This window comes from Barbus barbus (genome assembly GCF_936440315.1).
Source record: "Barbus barbus genome assembly, chromosome: 28".
Classification (NCBI taxonomy): domain Eukaryota; kingdom Metazoa; phylum Chordata; class Actinopteri; order Cypriniformes; family Cyprinidae; genus Barbus; species Barbus barbus.
Window position 1 is genome coordinate 11946005 of NC_136756.1, and position 25902 is coordinate 11971906.

A 25902-nucleotide genomic window follows, 5' to 3' on the forward strand; every position below is an offset into this window, starting at 1 on the left:
TGTGAAATGCTGTCGGCTCACATTTGAGTCTATATTAAGCTGTATTGTGCTCAAAGTGCATGTATATTTAATTTTTCTTTATATATATATATATATATAAACACATTCATTCCTCTGAGAGAAAAGATTCAAAGATTTTTCTTGTGTCTTCTGAGTGATTAAGGTTACGTGGTGATGCTTAGACATATTTTTATTGCATTGTTTAAAAGGTGACTGTCAAATGCAACCTCATGGAATTGCAAAATGATGTTTTGTGAGTTTATTTGCCAGTGCTTTTATTTTTAAGACTGTAAGTGTACTGAATAGATACTGTTATAGTATGAAATGACTTTATATAGGAATTAGACTGCAATCGTTAGAATGATATATAATGTGTTGGCTACAGCCCAGTGTAAAGTTTTATTGTAACATTTTGTTTTTCAAATCACAAAAATATAAAACATCTAAATTTTGTATTCAAGTCAAAAATGTTATTTAACATCACCGAATCAACCGACAGCCGATTCATTTATACCAACACAACTATATTATATGAGTTAAAATAGCTCTTTAAGGTAACATTTGCAGGTTACTGCTTTTAACAGTGTTGATAGCACGTTTTGTAGCAATAAGCGTCAAACAAGAAAATGACAGTAAATAATGAACAGAACAGAGATGTTTATCGAAAAAGACTGATGGGTGTTATCGCCTACACAACCCCATTTAGAGACTTAACGGTAAAAGGCCTAGTCATATGACGTGCTTCAACAACAAGATAACGCTGTTTCATCCTGAGCAAAATCTTTAGTTTCAATATATTTTCACAGATGTCCCGTGAATACAGATTTCTGTGTGGGACTGTTCAGTGCTCGCTTTCAGAAGACAGAATCAGTAACATACTGTAGGCGATTTGACATGCTCTGAAGCCACAGGTGAATAAGAAAAGACTAACAAAATTAACAGGCAATGTCTGGTGTAAAGTGAGTCATGCAGTTTTAAATCACGTAGGAGTTTTGAAATTTGAAATAATTTAATTGGTATTTCCAAATTCACTTTTAAATTTTTTTTATTTCATTTTTCAGTAAGGGTCAAGCTTCAAACAAGAAACATCACAACTTTCAATTAATAACAGCCATCCTGTTTACGTCATAAAAAGTGTTATATTAGTGTTGCTACTTTTTTTTTCCACCAGTACCAGAATCTTCAGTTAATTGAAGCATATTTATATTCCAATTGTTACAACACTTTAAACCTCTAAAAGAGATTAAAGAAATTGTGTTATGGATATAAACTTGGTCAAAGCAACATAACAGCACGGAAATAGGGGTTACAATTCACATTTTAAAACATCTTACTGAAGATAACACATTAGATCATGACAGCACCAGACATGCTTTCGATCTCAAACACACACAGACACACACTCACCCAACAGTAGCATCATTCACATTGCCTTCTGTCACAAAAAAAACACTGAACAAAATAAAACCAAAAGTTCAAGTTCATCAAATCATGAAAAAAAAGCATTTTTGGACACAGAATATCATGTGTTTGCGTTCTCGAGTGTAAAAAACTCTCTTAATCACACCGGCAGATCTCACCAGATCAGAAAGATAGTATGTACAATATTTTACACAAACAAGGTCGAATCTAAGTCTGAGGAATATGTTCTCCTTATAATTACTGCTATTTAATAAATCCAGTTGCAAAACTAACAAAATATACATTTTGACATCCCATCACACTATATTCTTCAGTAGAAAATGTACAAAATGTGTCTGAAAGCGATTTAGTCTTTTAAATACGCTACAAAGATCCAAATAGTTTTGACACAGATTATTGCTCTTATGCTGTTAAAATGAAAAGGCTTTTCTACAATTATGACCCTACATGTACATAATGTCATCACAAAAAAGACAAAACTTTGATCAAGAACTGAGAGAGAAAAAAATCAAACTAAGACAAAAAATACACTTAAGTTGTTAGCGTTTTAAACTGAGAAATGAACTAGTTATTTACAGGTTTAGCTCTATATAAGAGGAGCAGGAGGTTAGTTTAGAGACTGATATGACAGTAATTCATAAAACAGGAAATATGTCACATTAATAGTGTTGCAGCTGACATTCTATCAGTTTAGGATTGATTTATCTCATCCAAAACAATTCAAAAACAGAGCGCTTGAGAAAACAACAAAACCTTGCGGCACGGAGAGTGCATCTGTTATATTCGATTGAAAATCCTTCCTTAAAATGTTGGGAAGACGTCAGAACTGTGAATACTATTGTACCCGTCACTCATTTCAATGATAGCCATTAGTAAATGCTGTGGCAATCAGAGGGCCCTGTAAAGATAAAAATACGACATGGATTTGAATGCAGCATAAAGGAATCCACAGGAATAACTTGCTTATTTTTACTTAAAGTTCAGTTATCAAATTCATCAGATTTTCTCGATCAATCATTTTTTATAAAAAAAATACACTAAAATGCAATTCAGATGTACAATGACTCGAATACACTTCTTATATGAAAATCGTGTTTTTAATTGCTTTTTTGGTGAATTATTTATAATAATTTATCATAAATAATAGTAATTATTATAAACTAGAAATATTACAGCCAATAATTACTTCTAATATTTGAAAATATGCCCTGCAGATACTCATGACTGTGTGTCAGGGTCAATAATTTAACCTTTCATAATATGGCAAGGTTAGTTAAGGTAGTAAAATGTCACCCAGTTTAACTCCAAAAAAGTAATGATATTTATGAATTTTTAAAAAGATTAAAAAAAACAAACAAAAAAAACTTTTTGAACCTTTCATGTATTCAAAATGTACAAAAAATATTTTTTATTTATTTATGTATTTTTATGTTTTTAGTGTCATTCAGTTTATGGAACCACCTTATGGAACCAGTATTAACCAGTATGGATACAAAAAGTACATTTGTAAAATTCTTTTTCACTTTGTCATCAGTGTTATTTTATCATTATTTTTATACTATTATAGTACTTGTTAATGTTTTGAGTTAGCTTTCATTTTTATATTTGGGTAGTTGACATATCAATGTGTCCTATGATGTGACAGAAAAAAAAAATATTGAAGATAAACCTCTCTCATGCAATTTGTAACTCTAAGAATGAAGATTCATTTTTCTCATGTTATTTGTATGTTACATTTTTTTTTGGTCACACCATAGGACACAGCCCAATTTTTATTTGTCAACTACCCGTTTTCAGTTTTTCATTTTAAATGTTTACGTCTTAGTAATTTTGAGTTTTTTAATACTTCTATTTGATTTTTTTAAAATTCAGTTTTAGGTTTCGTAATTTTAGTACTTTAGTTTAAAAGGTATTTTATTTATTTGCCAAAGCAACATTTCTAATTTTTAGTGATGCTATTTTTTAAAAGTCCTTTCTTTCAGCTTTATTTCAATGACTGAAAATGTTTTTAATAGTTTTTAGTTTTAGTTAACATTAGCAACACTGCATGTCACTGACTCACCCCGAGGCTGTGGCTGAATCCAGTGCTGGGGGCGGGACTTGCAGCGCTGATGTAGCTACTGACGGTTGAGTCCTGATTGGCCGTTCCATACAGGTCTGCCATCGGCCCAGGGCTGCTGGTACCTAAAAACCCAGCTGAGCGAGAAGGAGTTGAGCCTACAGAACAAATCAACGTGAAATTCCACATCTCAATCACTTTTCATTAACCTTAAATCTTAAAGCTATATAGGCCAGCCATTGGGGTGTGAGCTCTTATTTCCTGAGAATGGGTTGTGTGTGGGATGTAGAAAAAACAAAATTCTCGCACCTCTGACCACAGCTGCTGCTGCTGCGGCTGCCGCCATGGGGTTGTACGCCGTTAGAGGAATGGCTACGAAAACATCCGCATACACGCAGAACAAGCAAAAACAGGAAAGAGAACTTAATCAGTATCAAACAGTACGAAAGCAGTGGGAAAAGTGCTTGCATCATACTGAGTAAGAAACGATGCTCTGATAATGTGTGGTAACGCCTGTTATGCAGGATTTCCTGGGTGCTGTTCAGCATTCAGATCACACTATGCTGTGTGTTGGCCGTGTGCAATAGCTGCTTGTAAAGCTCATAGAGGAACTAACCTGTGAGCTCAGAGGGGTGGGGTGATGTCAGAAGGGGGGTCCTCTCTAAGTGGAATTCTAGAATAGAGATAAACACAGAAAGCTGTTTAAACATACACACAAGTGCTGTTCACACATGGACAAGCACTACAGGGCCTATGAATGGCAAGACACACAGAAAGATAGTCTTAGACCGACTCTCTGAGGTTTACAAGCAGCCATGGGTCTCTGTGGGTTTCTGTGTAAATGACTGGTTTTCAAAAAAATAATATGCAGCACAACTGTTTTCAGTACTGACAGAAATAACAAATGTTAATTGAGCAACAAATCAGCATATTAGAATGATTTCTGAAGGATTGCGTGAAAATTCAGCTTTGCCATCACAGGAATAAATTACTTTTTAAAATATATTCAAATAGAAAACAGGTATTTTAAATGGTAATAATATTTCACATTATTACTGTTTTGTATGCATTTTTGATCAAATAAATGCAGCCTTGGTGTGCATTAAAGACTTCCATCAAAATAATTAAAAAATCTTACCGACCCCAAAAGGTAATGTATATACAGTATAATCAACTATATTTGACCCTGGACCACAAAACCAGTCATAAGGGTAAATTATTTGAATAAATAAGCTTTCCATTAATGTATGGTTTGTTATGATAGGACAATATTTGGCCAAGATACAACTATTTGAAAATCTAGAATCTGAGGGTGCAAAAAATCTAAATAATGATAAAATCATATTTAAAGTTGTCCAAATTAAGTGCTTAGCAATGCATATTACTAATCAAAATTAAAATTTTGATATATTTACAGTAGGAAATTCACAAAATATCTTCACGGAAACATGATCTTTTGGCATAAAAGAAAAATTTATCATTTTGACCCATACAATGTATTGTTGGCTATTGCTACAATATACCTGTGCTACTTATGTTATGACTGGTTTTGTGGTCCATTTTCACATATGTGGTTTTACACATAAAATCTAATCACAAAATTTCAATTTCAATTAATCACTTTTAATATTAATGACTATTAACTTTGTGCATATGGACATTGGGTGACATCAAATGTTTCTCCAAGTCTGCCAGATAATGTTCAAAAGCATATTTAGCAACTACATGTTGGCAATTTGTATCTGACAGCCATTACAATATGGTCACTGAATTGGTTATATGCAATTATACAACAGTTCTTTCTGGTTCTTGAATCTGATTGTCTGAGAGGACTGCAATATTGTAGTGATAACAGAACTCCAACCATTTCACTGTTTGTATCACTCCGTTTGCGATATTTCTCACAGCGAGAGTTATGGCGGATGCCCAAATCCACTATAATTTTATAAATAATACTCTTTTTGTGTCACGGAATGTAGTTTTACAATTTCTTAGGCATGAATGTAGTTGTAGTTGATATACAGCAATATCGCACGGCTACTCATGTTATATTGCTTATTTATAAACTGATAAACAATCCCTTCCTGATTCAAAAACCCAATATTTAATAATATTCCTGAGTGTTTGCAAAGACTTATCCCAAGAAAGAGTTAATTCCCGTGAATCAATGTGTGAAAAGGCCTACAGAATGCATGAGATGGACATGGAGTCTTACCAGGGAACTGATATGTGTATCCTGGTGTGAGACTAGTATAGCTGCGACCCGCATATGTTGCTGCCTGGAACCCTGGATAACCTGGGAAAAAATATGATACCAATTAATGTCTATTCATAAAGTATTGCGAGTAAATAACAAAACTATACAATATTTTGTTAAACAATTATATGAGTAAAATAATATTTGATTTGAATATTATTAATCATTTTAATATTATTAACAGTAATATGATAACTCAAATTAATATTAAATCTATATTTGTCAATATAGTAGAATGAAAGTGTAGCATTTGTGTCTCCAGTATGAATTTTATGGCTTTTCCAGACTGCATTTTTCACTCTAAACAGCAGAGTGCAGAAGAATCATCCTCTACTCTAATCATCCTTGTAATCTACACTCTTACCCAGCATTCCTATGCCGAGCATGAAGGCGTCCATCCCATAGGGCATGACTCGAGCACGACCTCTTGAAGAGCCTGTGGGTGACATCACTTCCTTGGGCTGGGCCTTCTTACACTCCACCTGTGAGAGGAAAGGGAAGATATCAGTCAGTCAAACAGTAGTTGCAGCAGTGCATCTGAAATGAAACTGAAGTGTCTCAGAATACGAATTCTCACCATCTTGTTGTTGATTTCGTGGAAGTGGATCTCACAGACTTTCTCCACCACATCTTCATTCTCAAAGGTCACAAATCCAAACCCTGAGGCAAGAAAGAGTCCAGACGCTCAGACCGCAGTTTACATTTGGATTTCCACTTCAGCCATCATTATAAACACTGTCTAAAGTTCATGTACTTCAGTTCAACTTCAGGTGAGAAGATCAGATGAAACTACCGACAAATTCTACTTCCCTTCTCACAGACTTTGTTAAATAAATACCAGAAGGATTGTGACATCACTAAAAATATGAAAGCTGGATTTTTAGCATTATTACTCCAGTCTTCACTGTCACATGAGCAATAAGAATGAATTTTAATATGCTGATTTGCTGCTCAAGAAACATTTCTTCAATGTTGAAAACAGTTTATTAATTTTTGGTGTAATCTGCAATAGATTTTTTTTTCTCTCCAGAATTGATTGATGAATAGAAAGTTTAAAAAAAGGCATTTATTTGAAATATATTTTTTGTAACAAATACAATTTTGATTATTTGTAATTAATTCAAATGTAAAATTCTTACTGAATAAAAGTAATCATTTATTTTTCTTTTTTATATATACTGGCCCCTGAACTTTTGAATGGTAGTGTACATAAATTACAGAATGGCTGTCTGTCACCAAAAAAAATCACACAATCATTGTCACTTTGTTTAAGGCAGTATCATAACATTTCCTTGTTTTTTAAAAAAAGTAAAAAATAAATAAATCACTTTTTCTATTTATATTTAAATCATACCAGATTGTGGTCTCAGGTATTTGGACTCCCCCAAGTATTTGCAAAAACTAATTTACTGTGCTTTTTCCTTGTGCCTGTAACCTCTCCATTTTGAAGTGAAATATTTGTGAATGTCCCTGTGTCCTTAAGGTTCACCCTTAATACTGTAATTACACAGATTTCCTGTGACCTGTATTCTTTTTTAAACATTTGAAGTCATATACGTGTCCACTCAGTCTCCGTAAACAGTGCTAGATTTTCTCAACAAAAAGATCTACTAGTTTTTTTTTTCCATCAAAACTTGCTTCTCTCTTCTCAAGTGCTGCTCTGGTCTCCTGTCTGTCTCTCCATGTGTCTCATCTCCTCCACCTCTCCGCTGGGTTGAAAGGCTGCGGTAAAGCCATGCAAGCTGTCATAATCGATGTGCTGTTGAACCGGCGAGGGGGAGGGAAGGGTGCTTAACGAGGTTTTAGCCTAAACCCTGATTAACAAACACACTAATTACTCAATCTCCCTCCTCACCTACCGCTTATCCTACAGAGTACAGGATGGAGGGCCATGGAGAAGAGACAGAGACAGATTGGACCAGGTTTAGGAAGGAAGGAGCAAACGGGAGATTGGCTACATAGTTATTTAATGAAATAAACAGAAAGGGAAATTTACCTCTGTGCCTGTTGGTGGTTTTGTCAAACATAAGCATGGCGTCATCCACCTGTAGGACAGGAAGAGAAAGAGATTATTTGTTATCTATAGCATTAGTCACGATATTCTATTGAAACAGGATGTTTGAGGGAACATAAAAGGGCATGTCTCTTTTTTTGTAAATGGGCCAATAGGCTTTAGCTACGTCATAGCCATAAACCATAATATAACATGATGGTCTGTTTCATTTTATATTAGGGGCATTTGATTGGATAAAAATATGAGAGGTGCAGGATGAGTCATTAATGTTTTTTTTGGGTTTCCTGGAATTGAAAATATTAAATATTAAATCTGCTAGTTTTGTCAACTTTCAAGGGAGTCTTTAAAAGTCACCACAATTTAGCATTTTAGCATTTAACAGCTGACGGTAGCCACTGTCTTCCATAGTATGGAAGATAAATACTATGGAAGTCAACGGAAGTCACCAACATTCTTCAAAATAGCTTTTTTTATTTTCTTTTTTGTATTCAAAAGAAGAAACTCACACAGGTTTGAAACAACTTGAGTAAATGATGACACAAGTAAAATTTTTCGGTGAACTAGCCCTTTAAGTGTGTCAAAAAAATAGTACACTTAAGTGGCCTTGTATTTCAGGAACATTATCCCCAAGTACAGTTTTTTTTTTTAAATATACTTTTAAGATTTGAAGTACACTACAAGTACTAGTTAATTAGTTGGAATGCTAACTACAATATCATAGGGTTTCCGTTAGAATTAAGAAGGGAGAAAGTGTATTTGTCTTGTGTTTTAGCATCTGTGCGTGAGTGCAAAAAATTGCGTCACTGTGAGAATACTGACAGCTTCAACCTAAAGGTCAAAGGTGAAGGTCAAACTTCTAGGTCTTTGTGTGAATAAGAAAGAGAGGATGAAAAACTGTTTCATATTCAATCTAGAATATGAAACACACAAGTGGACAGCCTGACCAATCAACACTTGATGTGTGCACACGTTCACAGTCTCTTGGTGAAGACTAACTAAAAGACCAATAACACTCTCTGTGTTCCTTCTCCATTTCCTTTTACTCATCTTTTAATGTGTGTGCCTGGAAAAAGAACCCGTCTAATAGTGCAGTATAGGGTTTAATATTACTAACCATTAATTGTCTGATATTTGAGATTAGCAGCATTGGTTCCAACTATTCCAACCAAAACTTTTTTTTTTTTGCTTAAAATTTTAATGGATCGCGATACAAATTAGTTAATGAACTTTGAGTAAATATTGTTTAAAATAAGTGTTCATGTAATTTAATCAATTTTATGCACATTTTATTTTCTGTCACTCATCACTGTTGTTATGGTAGTCTTGGACATAAATATAAAACAACAGTTTAAGTTACCAATATTATCGTAGAAATGTAAATTTGAAGTAAATATTTTTAAAATAAGTGTTCATTTAGTTTCATCCATTTAACGTACATTTAATTTTCTGTTGTTCAGTATTATATTACGTTGTATTTGCCTATATGGCAGTCTTGGCAGTTTAAGTCACCCAAACAACAGAACAGAATTCCTGTATTTCAGACAGCAGCTCAAGCGCTAGCAATGCCAAGGACAAAGCTTCGATTCCTAGAGAGTGCAAACGCTGATAAAATGTTTACCTTGAATGCAATGCAAGTTGCTTTGGATTAAAGTGGCTACCTAATCGTGATGAGAGTTACGGCGATAAAGTAAGAATTTGTCTGGCCTTGAGATACAAACCAGGCAGCCCCCTTAAAAAGCTGCTATTATTGACTATAGTCTTCATCTCATGTGAGCGTGCATGATTTATCACATTGTCAAATCTGTTAATATTTTCAAAAGCAACTGCCTACATAAGGGAAATTCCTGAGCGCACATTTAAAGATCAGATCAAGTAGAAATCTGAGAGCTTTTCTCACTTTTCACACCACAAATTTGTATTTAATAACCTTTCAAATTTTCCAGTCTTAACTGGTATCTTTTTTAATTGAGTTACAAATCGAGTCCCTTCTAGTTCTGCGTGCTTCTTATCATGGTGTCTGTTTTTCTCTCTCCATCCCTTGTTCAAACCAGGCCAGAACACAAAGTGACCAGTGAGGCAAACTAATCTGCAACTTCCCCGGGTGGCTGCGACTATCATCTCTCTCTCTTTTTCTCTCTCTGTCTGCATTCCAAACTCAAGTATGGCTCAAGAATGATGAATTATTTTCTGCCCAAGTTTTGCACTGACAATGTGTGACTGAAGTGTGAAGCAAAGAAACGTTAGATGATCTATTACTGAAGCCCGTCAGATTTTGGGATGTATTGTTGTGTTACTTCAGTTATGAACATTCGTGCTCCCCCTAAACACACAGTCTCTCCCTCGTTTTCTCTCCTACACACACACACCCCAAACACAAAACCTTTTGCCCGCTAAATTACTTGGGGACAATGGATGGGCAGGGTCACCGTGGTAACCGGGTAGGAGGGGGGCTGAGGGCAGGAGCAGCTGTTCCATCAAATTAATTCAGATTCAAGTAATCTCCCCCACCTTCCCCTGCAAAAAAACTCACCCCTTCAAACTCTCAAACTCTACCCCAACTCTTTCTCTCAGTCTCTCTGCACCTTTCTTGCTCCCTCTTTCATGCTTCCTCACCAAACTGGCTCAGATTTCACTCAGTACACCTCTGTAAAACCTTCACAATGATTAGTTTATGCTATTTTATTTAAAGTGCTGACTTGATCGGTTGAGTCATTTTTGATGCTGGAAGAAAGAAAGGAAGAAAGAAAAACACCTGTACCATTAAACACTACTTTTGAAAAATTTGGGGTCAGTAATGTTTTTGTTCTATTTTTTTTCTCTATAACTTTCTATTCATCAAATATTCCAGAAAAATGTATCATGGTTTGCAAAGAATATTAAGCAGAACAACTATTTTCAACACTGATAATAATAATAAATGTTTCTTGAGCAGAAAATCAACATATTAGAATGGTTTCTGAAGGATCGTGACACTGAAGACTGGAGTAATGATGCTGAAAAGTCAGCTTTACATCACATGAATAAATTACATTTTAAAATATAATAAACTAGAAAATGGTTATTTTCAATTGTAATAATATTTCACAATATTGCTGTATTTTTGATCAAATAAATGCAGCCTTGGTGAGTATAAGAGACTTTTTCTTTTAAAAGTATTAAAAATCTTACTGACCCAAAGGTTTGATGTATTCATATTATATTTTATTGTATCCATATTTAATCATATTTATTGTATTAGTCATATTCCTTTTTCCAAGCCTATAAGAACATAATTTACCCACAGGAAAATGACTTTAACACAGACGACTTACCTTTCCGAACTGGTCAAAATACTGCTTTACATCTTCAATAGTAGTGTTCACCGACAGACCTCCAACAAAGATTTTCTTTGTCCGAGTCACCAACTGAAAAAGAGAGATAGGGTGGAGAGATGAAGATCTATCTTCAAAAATAACAAAAAACTGGATGTTATCAAGCATCTTGATCATGTGGACCAGTCAGGCACATACCTTAGGCTGGGCTCGTCGCGGAAAGGCAACTTTTGGATCAATCTAGAGGAAAGTTTGAGAGGAGAAGATCTAGTTTAGAAATTCTGGAGAGAGAGGAAGACTGACACCAACACACCCAGGACTATAAATGAGAACATCAGTGAGAAGCTCACATCCTCTGAGCTCTGGTTTCAGTTGGTGTCTCTCTACCCTTGCAGGGACATCTGCCTGTGTGTTTTAAAGGCTCTGACTGCACCCTGCATTAACTTTACTGTTTGAGAATGATGGCACATTCATACATGCAGAGTTCAGGGAAGGACAAGAGCGATGAGAAATGAAAAAGACATGTAGATTCATCTAAAGAGAGAACATGATTGACAGTGAGATACTATAAAGAGAAGAAAATAATGCTCCGTTCACACTGACAGTGATTTTGTTTGCCAGGTTGTTGTATTATTGGTCGCTTGAAGGCGTTCCTAATATTACTGGTGGGCTGCGCAATTGGCCGTAGTTTTTGGACATCTGATTACAGATAAGTAAGTAAATAAGACTATTTTAAAAAAAGAACTGTGTAGTCTTGGTAATACTATATGCAGCATTAACATGAAATAGACTGAATATGTATTATTTTTGTACTGTTACAGTGTGTGTTCTTAGGGCTGCACAATTAATCTGAATAAAATGACTGAAAAAAAAGACTATTTTTACAATTCATTTTTTCATTTTTGTTGCCAGTGTTCAGTTTGTTTCAGCAAAAAAAAGAAAAGAAAAAAAAGTTTTTTTTTTATTTCGGAATATAATGTCATAATTCATAAAATATAATGTCATAATTAATACAATTTTGATAATTACATCCTTAAATAAACTATCATATTACAATATGGGTTTGTATGATTTTGTAATGTTTTTAAAAGAAGTCTTTTAAGACTTAAGAAGTGTCTCGCCAAGGCTGCATGTATTTGCAAAAATATAATAATATTATGAAATATTATTGCAATTTAAAATAACTGCTTTCTATTTGAATATATTTAAAAATGCAATTTATTCACGTGATGGCAAAACAGAAAGAATTCAGTGTCACATGATCCTTCAGAAATCAATCTAAAATTATTTATTAAATGATTATAATATTATTATTACATTATAAGCTGTCTTTCTTACTATCGATTTTAAAAACAGTAGTGCTGCTTAAAATTTTAGCATAAACCATAATTCGTTTTTTTTTTTTTTTTTTGATTCTTTGTTGAACATAAAGTTTAAAAGAACAGCATTTATTTGAAATAGAAATCTTTTGTCACATTGTAAATGTCTTTACTGTCCCTTTTGATCAATTTAATGTGTCTTTCCTCAAAAACAGTTTTAATTTCCTTCAAAAAATGATAAGTGTGCTACACGGCCTTCACACCAATTGTTAGTCGGTCACTGCTGCTCATGTGACTGGCAAACTCGGAGTGGCTTTTGTCAGTGTGAACACCCCTTAAATCATGTTCACAGATGACAGAGAAACAGAGAAAAGTTTACAGGTTTCTATGAGAGGCAAATGGAAATGGATGAGTACGACTAGACAGAAGAGGCTGTCACGGCCACCTGTGACTGGACAAGAGAAGGGTCAGCTTTCCTGTAAACATCACTGGACGACATGAAAAACACTCAGGGAAACACCCCAACCATGTTTCCTCGGAAGAAGAGTGGTCAGAAACAAAAGAAGGCACAGAAACTCAAGCAGAAAAGCATCCTTGACCCACACACTCTTTTGACAGCCAAACAAAATATTTTGTTTGTTTGTGTTTGTTTGTTTTTGCATGTCTTCCTATTTCTTTTCTTTCTTTCTAAAAATCTGAATATTATTTATTGGTGTCTAAATCTGGAAAATGAGCTGTGAAACATTAAAAATAGCATCCAGCTCCTTGAAACTACAGTATATTTGCACTTAAATGCATTAAAACAGAGTTCAAGTTGCTAAAAAGCTAAATTTGTGTAAATGTAGCAACACCATTTTGATATACCAGTCGGTATTTTATTTATTAACCATGTGCAGAAAATTTGATGTTGATTAGCACCCGTTGCCAAAGTAGACAAACTAGATTACAGATACTCAAGATACTCTATATTAGTCTATAGTCTAGTCCATCTATTTACCAAACGCTAGTCTACGTCATGCTGTACTGAGGTTAAATTCTAGAAGACAGTAAAGGCAGTACAGCGCTAGCAGCAATAATGATTAGTCTGTCTGAGAGAGGGTTCGAATAGAGCTACGCTAAAGAGCTAGCAGCTCTTGTCGCCCGTTTGTTTTCATACAACAGACTACAAGTAACAGAGTTTCTTTGTGAATCTAGAGAGTAAAATGAAGAGGCTAAGCTAATCTGAACAGAGATCTGATGCAGAGGCTACGGTTTACAGTATAGTTTCTATAGATTCTAGACTACTCTGATAGTCACCTCCGGTCCACAACATTGCTGAGGCCGCACCACTCCTGTGCACAATCAAAAACAAACAAACAGACACACACACAAACAAACAAAATCAACATACAGCCACCGACGCACATGAGCGGAAAGCTGAGGATAAAATGTTTGGTCACATAAAACAGATTATTGGCATTAGAGTTGGTTTTGACCAGGTGGAGAGTGGAGAGACACTGAAAAGTAATGGATTCAGCAGGGGCTTGTATGATTAACCACCGTACTGTAGACATTCAATACATTCACATCAGTGGTCAATCTTAAACTTTTACGCTTTTTGGGTCTTGAATGTTTGCTTGTATCTTTCGCATTTTATCACACAATGGTTCAATGAAATGACAGTTGCCATTTGTCTATTAATTATTATATGAAATACATACAATGAATACAATATTCCATTCTGAGTATGTTTTTACATACAAGGGATTTTAAGTGTAAACACTATAGACTTTCACTAAATTTACATTAGTTTTAGACATGAGGTTTCAACTCTTCAACTTTTACACTTTTTCAGTCTTTTTTTTTTTTATGTATATTAAAAATAGTAAAATAAAAATGTAAAGAAAATAGTGGGGTGATAAACCTGTCCTGATATCATAACGAAGAAAAAAAAATATTGTTACTATTATTTACATAATATTTTAAGAAATATGCTTTACTGCTTATAAATGGCCCACTAAATTAAAATTATATATAAAAAACAAATACTGATTAAAATGTGTTCACATGCATTCAAGGTGTAAGGAAAATCCTTTGAAAATATTTTCTTAACAAGGGCAGACATTTTTATTTTTAAATTAAAACTTGTTAAATAAAATAAAAATTTAACTTATGTTAAATAAAAGTATTTTAAAACCATCTGAAACCAAAAGGAACAGAAATACTACATTTCTTATGTGCTCTTTTTGTATTATCACTTGACCCAAAGTTCGATATGACGGTGAAAACCTCTTTCTGAGTTTGACTCCCAGCGCTAATACACTTCAGTATTAAAGTGTGCACAACAGATGCACACTTTGTATGGATATTCTGATTTGTGTGTTTACTTTAAGGGTGTTTTCAGATGCTGTCAATACTTCTCTGTGGCTCTGGGAATTACATTACCCTTTGATTCACAAAATTTCCATCTTGGGAAAATATACAATAAAAAGTATATCTAATTAGCATCTGACCACAACGTGTCCTTAAACGGCCAAAATTGCTATCCCTGTCAAAACTATTTTAAGTCAATGGATTTATCTAACTAGGTCAATCCTTCAGGGTCAATCAGCAGAACTCTAGCGGTGTGTATCAATCACATACAGACAAACAAACACACAAGCACACCGAGTGACCGCTCCGTCCACAAGAATGCTCAACATTGCGTCCCAACACCGCTGACTTAAAATTGTGATTTTTATAAGTTGTGCCGCACACGTTTTTCTCTCTTTCCTCTCCTCCCCTCCTCCACTGCCCCATCGCTGAGCTCGTTAAGCTAATCTCCAGTTTAAAGTCGGCCCAGGCGAGCAGCCATAAGGCACCTTCACAGGGGCACAGTCATAGAGGTAAAGCAGGACAAAGGCCTCCATGTTCCCCTGGCTCTGCCTGCCTCTTTCTCAGGGGGGAGGCACTTAGAAAACAGCACAAGCGGCCAGGCTGTGGAAGACTGGAGCTGAAAGACACTTTCTAAACGCTCGCTGTAGTTTTATTTAAGAGTCCGATGGGCTTTTCCAGTCCCTTTCCTTCGGTTGCCTGTTTCGATGAAAAATCTCAGTGAACCCAATACCTGAAGTGTTGAGGATTTCTGAAGCACCGAAACACACAGTTTCATTGTGGTTTGTCATGTACTACCTGTTGCCATAGTGCGAGGCGGTTTTTCACTCAAATGAGGAACTGGTGCAAACTTTCAGAAGAGGGAGAGAGAGAGATGAGAAAGTTTTTTTTCTTCTCCTTTGGGCCTCATGCTCCCTCCCCACTGACCCCCTGGGGGGGTGACTCCACTGTCGTCATGGTAACCAACGGGCACCATTGTCCCAGGACCCGCCTGCTCTGCACAGCGACAAAGACTCTCACAAATAGATGCAACGCAAGACAAAACCTCGCATCAAAGTTTCCTATTTCTAGCACTCTTACTGAATCCACTAATCTGTTTTGTTGCAAAACCATGGTTATTTTATTCATCCAATGAATGCCATTTATAAACATGGCCTAAAAATCCTTGTACACCTGCTAGAAAAACAGCACTAAAGCATCACAGGATTCAAGGACTAGTTTCCACAGGGGCAAATCTGAATTCTGCCTGAGTCTAATGTGTTTGGTGAGCACTCTTGAGACAAGGCACCACAAAGGCTTCCCAGCAACTCCCAGCACACCCTGTTCGGGGTCCCCTAGTTACCATAGCAATTGACACAGAATAGGAATGCTTCCCTGACAACCTCATTGAAGAACGGCTGAGATGGGAACTTTTTCTCGCTCTCTCTCTCTCCAAATCTTCCCCAAATTGTTTGACCAAAACCCAAAGTGAGGAGGCATGAAACCTCACAAGCATACACAGCATCTGCGACTCTGAACAATTATATATTGGCATTTCAGTCAGTCAGAGACTCACTGCACTAAAACTCATTAAAGCTAAATAAAATAATACTAAAAAAATGTGTATCTGAAGTGGTTTTAGTTAACGCGACACAAGAGACTGTTAGCACAGCAGTTAAGCGATGATAAAAACTCACAGTTTTCGAGTCCAGCTCATGTCTAGACTGGGCCAGGACTTTGTCCACACCAGCTTGGTCAACAAATGTGACAAATCCAAAACCCCTAGTGAAAAGAGAGATCAAAATTACAGCACCTCCACCCATTTGTGTAAAACGGACAATACGGTCAATAATAAAAGCCTTTGTATGTTTGTTGTCGCTTCCCAGTCAGGTTGGCTGTTCCCTTACCTCGAGCGTTTTGTAACTGGATCTCTCATCACCATACTCTCTTTCACTTCACCAAACTTGCAGAAGTAGTCCTTCAAACCCTCTGAGAAAGCAGGAGAAGATGAGTTATTTCAGAACATTAAATGTTAGAAGCCAAACAAGATTATGGATAAACCAAGATTATTCATTAATGACATCAACAGTGAATGGATGACATCATCAACAGAGATGATCTAAGAAGCCTGATGTGAAATACAAGGTGAGGTCATCATAGTGAAATATACATTACTTTTTATGTACATTTAGATTATCTACTCTTTAATGAGGCATTTTTGATTTCTAAATCTAAAAACATTCAAATTTAGGCTAACATATAGATAGGCTATTAGCTACAAATACAATTCTTAGTTAACAACTTTGGCCTGCCAAGCTTATAAAGCCTAATGAAAATGGTCATCTATTAAATGATCATAATAGCTGGCAGAATCAGATGACAGGAAAGCTATTAAGAGTTCTGTGCCGTGAACAATACCTCAGCGTAATTCAAAACAACAATGTGTCCTACATACTGAGGACAGCCTACAGCATGAGTTGGTGAAACTTTCTCCATTCACTCAGCTAAACCTGTTGTATAGGCTTTGCACAAAGGATCAAGCCAAATTACAGAGCAACCCAGTGGAGAATTATTATTTTTTTAATTCTCATTTAGAGCTACTTGCTTATTAGTTGCATGCATACGGTGAAACACTATGCATTATAAAATGTTTTCATCTTTATACTATCTTTAATCTTCTTCAATTGTTGCGATAATTTCTAACATTTCCACTCGATTTTAAGCAATTTTAGAGATTTTCTTATAGAATTAAAATGCATTGAATTTGCAGGTTGTAACTTTACTGTAGACGTTGTGGCTGCTTGAAAAGGCTATTGAGATTTATTTAGACCGTAATTACACAGTAATTCAGTGTTTTATATGACTCAGATCTGTCTCTTTGGCTGACATGTGCCGATACTTAGGCTATAGTGTTACTCACCTTGCGTAGTCTGCCAGCTCAGACCACCGATGAACATTTTACTGTGAAAACAATACAAACAAGTGATCAACAAGTGCTGCGCGTTTGCGTATAAATCTTAAGGACTGAAAAGACACAGAGGAGCGCGTCAAGATCTTCCGAGACTCAAATAACGGCAGTGATTCTCAGTGAAACTCATCCGAGTGGATGAGAGGTGCGCTGGGCACCGCCAAAACACGTTTCCCTCTTTGTTGAGTTACTTTTTAATTGATTTCGTTCTGACGCTCTCATATGTAAGTTCTGAGATCGGAGGAAGGTTTTTTACCAGGGGTCGTGCGGAGAGTCCGAGGAGGACAGGTTACTTTGGCTGCCTTCCGACTCCATTGCGCGGCTGTGTATCCCGTCCGAGTACGGTGTGAGAAAGGAGGCAGAAAGTGTGGAGAGGGGGATTGGCATGGGGTGAGTTAGAGCTCAAAGCCCAAAGACTCCACCTCTCTCTTGGTCCAGTCCCGGCGTGAAACACGGGAGCCTTCGAGAACTGACCGGGAGTCAGTGGATTACCTTCCTCCGTGACACGAGGATGACATCAGAACCGAAACCATTCGGCATCACGTTAACTGTTAAAGCTGACGATCGGTGTCTGTTTGTAGCGATTCACCGATTTACTGAAGCAACAGTGATTGATAATATGCTTGATTATTGTTTATTTAATCACTATAAGAATCATTTTATTAAATAAAATGTATTCATTTATTTGTGAACATTGCTTTATTTAGTGATCATTCGTTTTATTAAAAAAAAAACATTTATTTGTGAAATTTGCCTTATTTATTAGTGAACATTCATTTTATTAATAAACACATTATTTATTTGTGAAAATTGCTTTATTAGTGAGCATTCATTTTATTAAAGGACATTTATTTATTTATTTGTGAAATTTGCTTTATTTATTAGTGAACATTCATTTTATTAAAGGACATTTATTTATTTATTTACTTTTGATTATTAGTTATTTATCTTATTATTTGTTTTTATTTTTATTTAAATAAATTTAATTTCAAAGTACTTAAATGACACAATGTATATTGCATACAAAATTACCAAAGCATCAATACCAAAAGTGACAGACAAATGTTAAAATAATACAATAAAATGCAATACAATAAAAGAGAGTAGGCCTACCAATAATAATAATAATAATTATAATAATGATGATGATGGTGGTGATGATGATGAAAAACAGCAAAACAATAATAGTAGTTGTAATAAATAAATAAATAAAAAATTCAGGAAGACATTAATGCACATTGACAGACAATGAACAAAATATAAATAACAATTAATTGTTAATATGAAATCATGCACAAATGCCCTCCTCTACAGTACCTGCATTTGATTTCTGACAGTTTAGGAAAACAAAGAGTGAAAGATTTGTTTCTCTCTTATATCTCTAACTTTATAACAACAAAATTGGACATTTGCAACATCAGCAGTGCCACACTCTTCCATTTTGAAGCCATGTTCATGTGTTTGGCTTTTCCTATGAGGATCTGTCTCTGATTCTGATGAATCAAACCTTCTGTTTAGTTTCCCAGTAACATTCCAGGTTCCTTTGATTTGCACTTTCATTTTCCTAATGGTATGATACGTTTTTTTGTGATTTGGTTATGTTCAGCAGAGCTGCTCTGAAACTGATCTTTCTCTCTCTCTCTCTATATGCATATGCATTTTCTTTCTTCTGACACCTGTGGATGAAACTGCTCTGGTGGAAACACAGTCCACTCTGACCTTCTCTCTAGGGGAAGCCCATATCAGCACAACATATCACCATCACTATAACAACAATCTCACAAATAGAGATGCAGCTAAAGCAGGAGTTTTCAATCTTTAGAGATCTAGTGACCCCCACCCAGACTCTCAGCAAACTCAGAGACCCCAGTATAAAAAGATATCATTTTCAGTCACACTTTATAATGAATTTCAGTAAAAGCATTAACAGTTTTACATGAAATATAAATGCCATGAAAATTTTGACTTGATACAGATTATTTCTACTTCCTGTTATTTGAAACCAGAACATGGTTTAAAAATATATTTGATTTGTTCAGTCAGATTTCAGTTCTCCATATAAGACACAGTAGTATAATCTTTTCAAATTGTCCTTTATCCATGTGTTCTTTTGTGAATAAGACATAAATGCTGACTGTGTGCAGTGTGAGCAGGTGGTACTGGGGGTCATCTTAGATCAATACAGATTTATCTGGCCGTATGGCCTAATTTGACATGTATGAGAGGTGGTAAAAGGCCACTGCACATTGCCAAGTGGCTCTCTACAACTAGCCAGATCTTCTGGAGATTTATATGTCATAATAGGATTGTAGGTAAGCGGTGCTTGGCTGTGTGAATTTATGTGCCTGATTTGTCTGCCCCACTCATAGCACTCATTCTATCTAATTCACACACTTAAGGGCCTGCAGTGGACAAATGTAATTAGAGCGGAACATAAACATATGGTACCAACATTGAGAATTTAAGACATTAATCCTCGCTGGTTACATATGGTTGGTACAGTTCTGTGTGCAGCTAACATCTGTCGATGTTGTCTCCATTTGTGTTTTATCTCAAAGGGTCACCCCAAGATAAATAAGCTGTCACCATTTACTCGCCTTCATGTCAGTCCAAACATAAGGCTTTCTTTCCACCCTGGAATAGCAAATGAGATATTTAGCAGAGTGTTTGTGCTGCTCTTTTCCATACAATGAAAGTAGATGGGGACCAGTGCCAGGACCATAAAAACACATTATAATAAAGTAATATTAGCAATTGTAACACAATATCCCAGGACTTCTGAAATCAAAAGACAGAAGAGACTGAATGAAAATTGTAATTCACTAAAAGATTTGTTTTAGTTGCCATTCACCTTCAGTCTATGGAAAAGAGCAACTTAGATATACAGTCATGGCCAAAAATATCGGCACCCTTGGTAAATATGATAAAAGGCGGCTGTGGAAATTAATCTGCATTGTTAATCCTTTTGATCTTTTATTTATATTTAAAAAACAAATCACAAAAATCCAACCTTTCTTTGGATAATAAGAATTTAAAATGGGGGAAAATATTATGAAATAAATGTTTTTCCTCTAATACACATTGGCCACAATTAACGGCACCCTTTCATTCAATACTTTTTGAAACCTCCATTTGCCAGTTTAACAGCTCTAAATTTTCTCCTATAATGCCTGATGAGGTTAGAGAACACCTGACAAGAGATCAGAGACCATTCCTTCATCCAGAATCACTCCAGAACCTTCAGATTCCCAGCTCCATGACGGTGTTTCTCCGCTTCAGTTCACCCCACTCATTTTCTACAGAGTTCAGGTCAGAGGACTGCATGGCCATAGCAGAGAAGCTTGATTTTGTGCTCAGTGACGCATTTTTTGTGTTGTTTTTGAGGCTTGTGTTTGGATTATTGTACAGTTGGAAGATCCAAACATGGCCCAGTATGAGATTTCTAACAGAGTCAGTCACTTGTTGATTTTTTATCTGTTGTTATTTGATAGAATCCATGATGCCTGTGTTCACCAAACCCATCTTGAGTGTTTGCTGCTGAAAGCTGATGTTTTAGTTTCTTCTGACCACAGAAGCCAGTCCCATTTGAAGTTCCAGTCGTGTCTGATAACTGAATATGCTGGAGTTTGTTTTTGGATGAGCTAGGGGAATTTTTCTTGAAACACTCCCAAACAAATGTGGTGATGTAGGTGCTGTTTGACAATAAAAAAAAAAATCTTTCTGACCCTAAGACTCAACTATTTTCTTCAATTCTCCAGCTGTGGTCCTTGGAGAGTCTTTAGCCACTCAAACTCTCCTTCTCACCGTGCATTAGGACGATATAGACACACGTCCTCTTCCAGGCAGTTTTGTAACATTTTCTGTTGATTGCAAGTTCTTAATTATTGCCCTGATGGAGGAAATGGGAATTTTCACTGCTCTAGCTCTTTTCTTAAAGCCACTTCACTAATTTGTGAAGCTCTATTATCTTTTGCTTCACATCAGAAATATATTCTTTGATTTTTCTCATTGTGATGATGGATGATTAAGGGAATTTGGTCTTTGTTTTCCCTCCTATTTATAATTATGTGAAACAGGAAGCCATGGCTGGATAATATCATGTTCATAATCACCCTGGAGTGCTCAAAATTGTGAATATGAATGGGATTTATTTTGTATAAGCAATGTTTAGATAAGTAAAAGGTTAGTGATAATTATAGGTTGTGTAGTATTTTATCAAAAGATTTGAACTTTTAAGAACATCTTTTCTAATTAAATTATTAAGTGCTTTTTGGACAGAGCGTATGGTTATGGTTATGAAGAATGTAATACATGCTTTGGATATCAAGTTGTTAAGTTTGGTGTTTTTATGCAAAATAAAGAGATCTATTTAGACAAATGTAGATTTCTTAAAGTTGCTCCAAGTTTTGTGATTTTTAAAATGTCAAATTTCTATTTAAATCTTTAAAGTAGCTAAAAACGTATTTTAAGCTTTTTTAACGTTTTAATATTTAAAAATATATTCACAATACATATTAATTGACCCTTGTAGTGTATCCTGAAATGTAAAAGTATAACTTTATGTAGCCTGCAATAAAATGCTTCGAAATACATGCAAATACGTTTTGGGGAATTCTCCTGTTCGCCCACTCAAATGAATTTACGTAATATACAAATAAACCATTTTTAATATTTGAATGGGATATGATTTCATAGCTATTGTGTTGCTGATTTCTTCATGGAGTCTCAAAGTGTTGCTGAGGTTTTAGTCAGCATGTTCACTGCTTATGGCTGAGTCTTAAGTATTTAATTAGTGCCAGCCATGGCTAATCTCTTTCAGCACACACTCTTTAAACACACACACACCGCAACATGTGACCCCATCACCGATCACTACAGGATTACCCAACATCTCTAGCACGCTTAACCACATGGTAGCCTAGTGTACAGAGGAGGACTTGTATGAGCCACAGTACTGCTTTAAATATACATAGTGCACTGTAGCTCTGAACAGTGCTGTTCTCTATGTGTGTGTAAAAACACCACTGTACACTATATATTTATAATATAGTGAATTTCTATGCATAAAGATAAAAATATAACCTATGCAAACAAGGACTTAAAATATATATATATAAAAAAAAAAAGTTCCAAATGTTTGTTGAAATTGGACATTTAAAATTGAATGTGCGTGTGTTTTAAATCAGGGGTCTTCAATTACAGGGGTCTTAAATACTTTAACATAGTGTAGGCTATTTTCATTGATACTGTATGTCTGAGGGGATCCTGCTTCGTTCCTTATCTCTCTTCCATTAGAAGGCAACAACTAGATGCTGTTGTTGGAATTCATTTGTATTTATGCAATCATTGATTCGTCAAAAGCCACACTTATACGATTACTTATGACATCTGAAAGGCGTATTCTGTCAGTTGCATGAAATGGCACAAATGGGCACATTTGGCCCACACACATTATAAACACAGAAAAAGACAAGCACATCACCCATTGGACAAACACCATTAAAAACCAGCACAAACTGTAATGCTATTCGGCCCTAAATCGAGAATACACTGTTGCGATCTACCTGAGCGCCGTGAGTGATGTGAGACTCAGGAAAACACTGATGATGTACAGACTCAGTGAACACAGTCTGGCCGTAGAGACAGGCCGCAGACAGACCTGGCTCTCTTGTGAGGACAGACTCTGCTCACACTGCATCCTGGGAGTGACGGAGACGGAGCTGCACTTCCTCACAGAATGCACAAAATATAAAGATATCAAAGACCACTACTACCCCAAAATTAAGAAAATATTCCCCCAATTTAACACCTGTAATCCAACCCAAAACTCTCATTCTTGTTTCATTCTTGTCAAAGAAGTTCAGTTGTTACGTGATATCGGTAGTATAGCCTAATCTTTTATTTATTATTATAATTCTTTATTTATTAATATTATTTTATTAACACTATTATTATTATTTTTTATTTTTTTTGCTATATCTAGCCATGTTTTATTTATTTGTTTCTAGCCTTTTTTATTTAGTTTCATTATTACTATTATTTTCTCTAGGCTTTACTAAATGTTCAGATATTCTAAATCACTTTCTATGTTGTTTTAATGCTTTGGCAATACAAAATGTATGTTTTTGTCATGCCAATAAAGCTTTCTGAATTGAATTGAGAGAGAGCGAGAGAGAGAGAAAGAGAGCGAGAGAGAGAGAGAGAGAGAGAGAGAGAGAGAGATTTTGTGTTTTCACAATTAGGGAATGTGAGTGGACTAGTGCTCCCTCTAGTGGAAGAGAACTGGAAGAAACACGAATGAAAAGAACTACATTTTCAAATAAGACTAAAATATTTTTCACCATTGGTACAAACACACTTTTAACGTTGATAAACATGTTGCTTACACGCGCACTTTATGAAAATACACTAACCCTAGAAACACAGAATAGCCCACTAGAAATATCTCAAACAAACGACCACTTAAATACACTACAATGCACCTTGTGAGTAAATTTGAGCAAAGACCTATAGAAGTATTACTACTACTACTAACAATAATAGCCTAATAATAAAATTAAGCAAACAATAGCAACAACAACAACAACAATAATACATTTTTGATGCATTTTTTATTAATTTCTTGTGTTTTACATAACATTTTTTTCCCCCAGTCGGCTACAGGACAGATAATTCATAGACGTCACGATAGTAGGTTACTTATATTTGGACAATTTTCAGAAGCGGAAGCAATATTTGCATAAAAGCTTCATGCCTTTGATTTGGCGGCAGGTTTGGATTGTGCTTGAGCTGACAGCTGAAGAGAGGACAGTACACATGGCATCCACATGGAGGAACGGGAAAGCGGAAACGCCTCAACGGTAAGCAATCACTTCAGAGAAGCCAATTGTGTTTATTTCATATATCATGTACTCATGCAGATAAATACTTAAGTCAGAGAATGAGATAAAAAAGGCTAGCTCATTTTGGTATTTCTTTCTTTGATTTTGGCCACCCTTGGTTGCATTCAACCAATGCATTTGGCCATAGGTTTACATACATACTGCAGTGGGCAGAATTTTAGCTTCGTTTACAAATCTTGTGTTTTCATCATGTCTCTTGCCATGAATCAGACAGAGGACAATGTTGAACAACACTTTGGAGATGGAGCAAAAAATAAATTTTATACAATAAGATTCAGACTGGGCCTGTGTAATAATAGAAGTTCCTCTTCAGGAACTCGAGCTGCGTCGATGACACTTTGGGGAACGCCAACAGCGTAACCGGCTCTGAATACCAATGAAATCTGTCCAGAAATGGGAAGGGACGTCACGGGCGAGGTGACGTAATGACCAGCTGGTATAAAAGCACGTGCGGGGAAACCGGCATCAGCTTTCTGTCATTCAGCTAAGCGCTCTGTGTCTTGTGAGTCATATTTACCGTTGTCTGTCTGTGAATGATGTCCAAACGTGGTTGCAAAACCAAGTATGGGAGAGAGAGTGAGGCGCAATACAGGCTGTGTGTTCCTCTGTGCAAACGCTATTTGTGTGCGGAGGACACACACAGCCTGTGTGTGCTTTGCTTGGGAGCGAGGCACGCAGCGGCAGCCCTCGAGGGGACTGACTGTCCGCACTGCGAGGGTTTTCCTCTACGTGTGCTTCGCTCCCGAAAGACTCTTTTCTCTGGAGAAGGGTCTTTCATTAGCGCTCCCCGCGGCGCTGGCCCCGCTTCCGCTGAGGCGGCGTTCGTGGGGTTCGCAACGGGATCTGGCAGAGGGATCGGAGACGAGCGAGTCTCTTTCTCCGTCCTCACCTGCCGGATCCCGCGACCGCTCGCCGAGTTCGGAAGCACGCCTGGCGGTTTCTTCCCCTCGGGCAGCGGCCGCGGCGCTTCTCTTGTCTTCCTCTGAGAAGGTTGACATGGGAGGCGCCGAACGTGTCGCACCCCCTCTTTCACCCCAGTATGAGGAGCTTGTGGAGGTGATCACTCGTGCTGTAGCCAAGCTCTGTATTGACTGGCCGGCCGAGCGTTCGGTTGAACCGCAGAGAGGCAAACTAGAGGAGCGTTTCCTGCGGTTCCAGATCTCACCTCCACACCGGAGCCTGCCGTTTTTTCCCGACCTCCACACTGAGGTGTCGAGGTCGTGGGGAAAACCCTTCTCGGCCCGCCTCTTCGCCCCCTCACCTGGTTATTGCGGCAGTGTGATGGGGACGAGGGAGCGTGGCTACGGGGCCATGCCGCG

At 36.4% G+C, this 25902-nt stretch overlaps 1 protein-coding gene across 3 annotated transcripts; it reads right to left on the reverse strand.

Annotated features, from left to right (window-relative positions):
• Positions 1-367: 367 nt before the first annotated feature.
• On the reverse strand, positions 368-18206 carry msi1b (musashi RNA binding protein 1b). Of its 3 annotated transcripts, none has more exons than XM_079382286.1 (14): positions 17938-18206; positions 17634-17674; positions 16621-16702; positions 16411-16495; positions 11262-11303; positions 11064-11156; positions 7735-7783; positions 6316-6398; positions 6103-6220; positions 5697-5777; positions 4098-4154; positions 3791-3853; positions 3485-3639; positions 368-2320 (listed from the first exon to the last, which is right to left on the reverse strand). In XM_079382286.1, the coding sequence occupies exons 1-14, from the start codon at positions 18066-18068 to the stop codon at positions 2279-2281; spliced, it is 1122 nt and encodes a 373-aa protein (XP_079238412.1). In that variant the 5' UTR covers positions 18069-18206; the 3' UTR covers positions 368-2278. The 3 variants fall into 3 exon arrangements, with proteins under 3 accessions (XP_079238412.1, XP_079238413.1, XP_079238414.1); XM_079382287.1 differs by having other exon boundaries at positions 1059-2320; positions 3485-3618; positions 17938-18035; XM_079382288.1 differs by lacking the exon at positions 4098-4154 and having other exon boundaries at positions 1059-2320; positions 17938-18035.
• Positions 18207-25902: the final 7696 nt, after the last annotated feature.

Coding starts and splice junctions, on each gene's coding strand:
- msi1b (XM_079382286.1), bottom strand. CDS start 18,068: ATGCCAATCCCCCTCTCCACACTTTCTGCCTCCTTTCTCACACCGTAC. Junction 4,155..5,696: donor ATACACATATCAGTTCCCTG/GTAAGACTCCAT, acceptor TCTCTATTCTAG/AATTCCACTTAGAGAGGACC. Junction 3,640..3,790: donor AGCAGCAGCTGTGGTCAGAG/GTGCGAGAATTT, acceptor TTTGTTCTGTAG/GCTCAACTCCTTCTCGCTCA.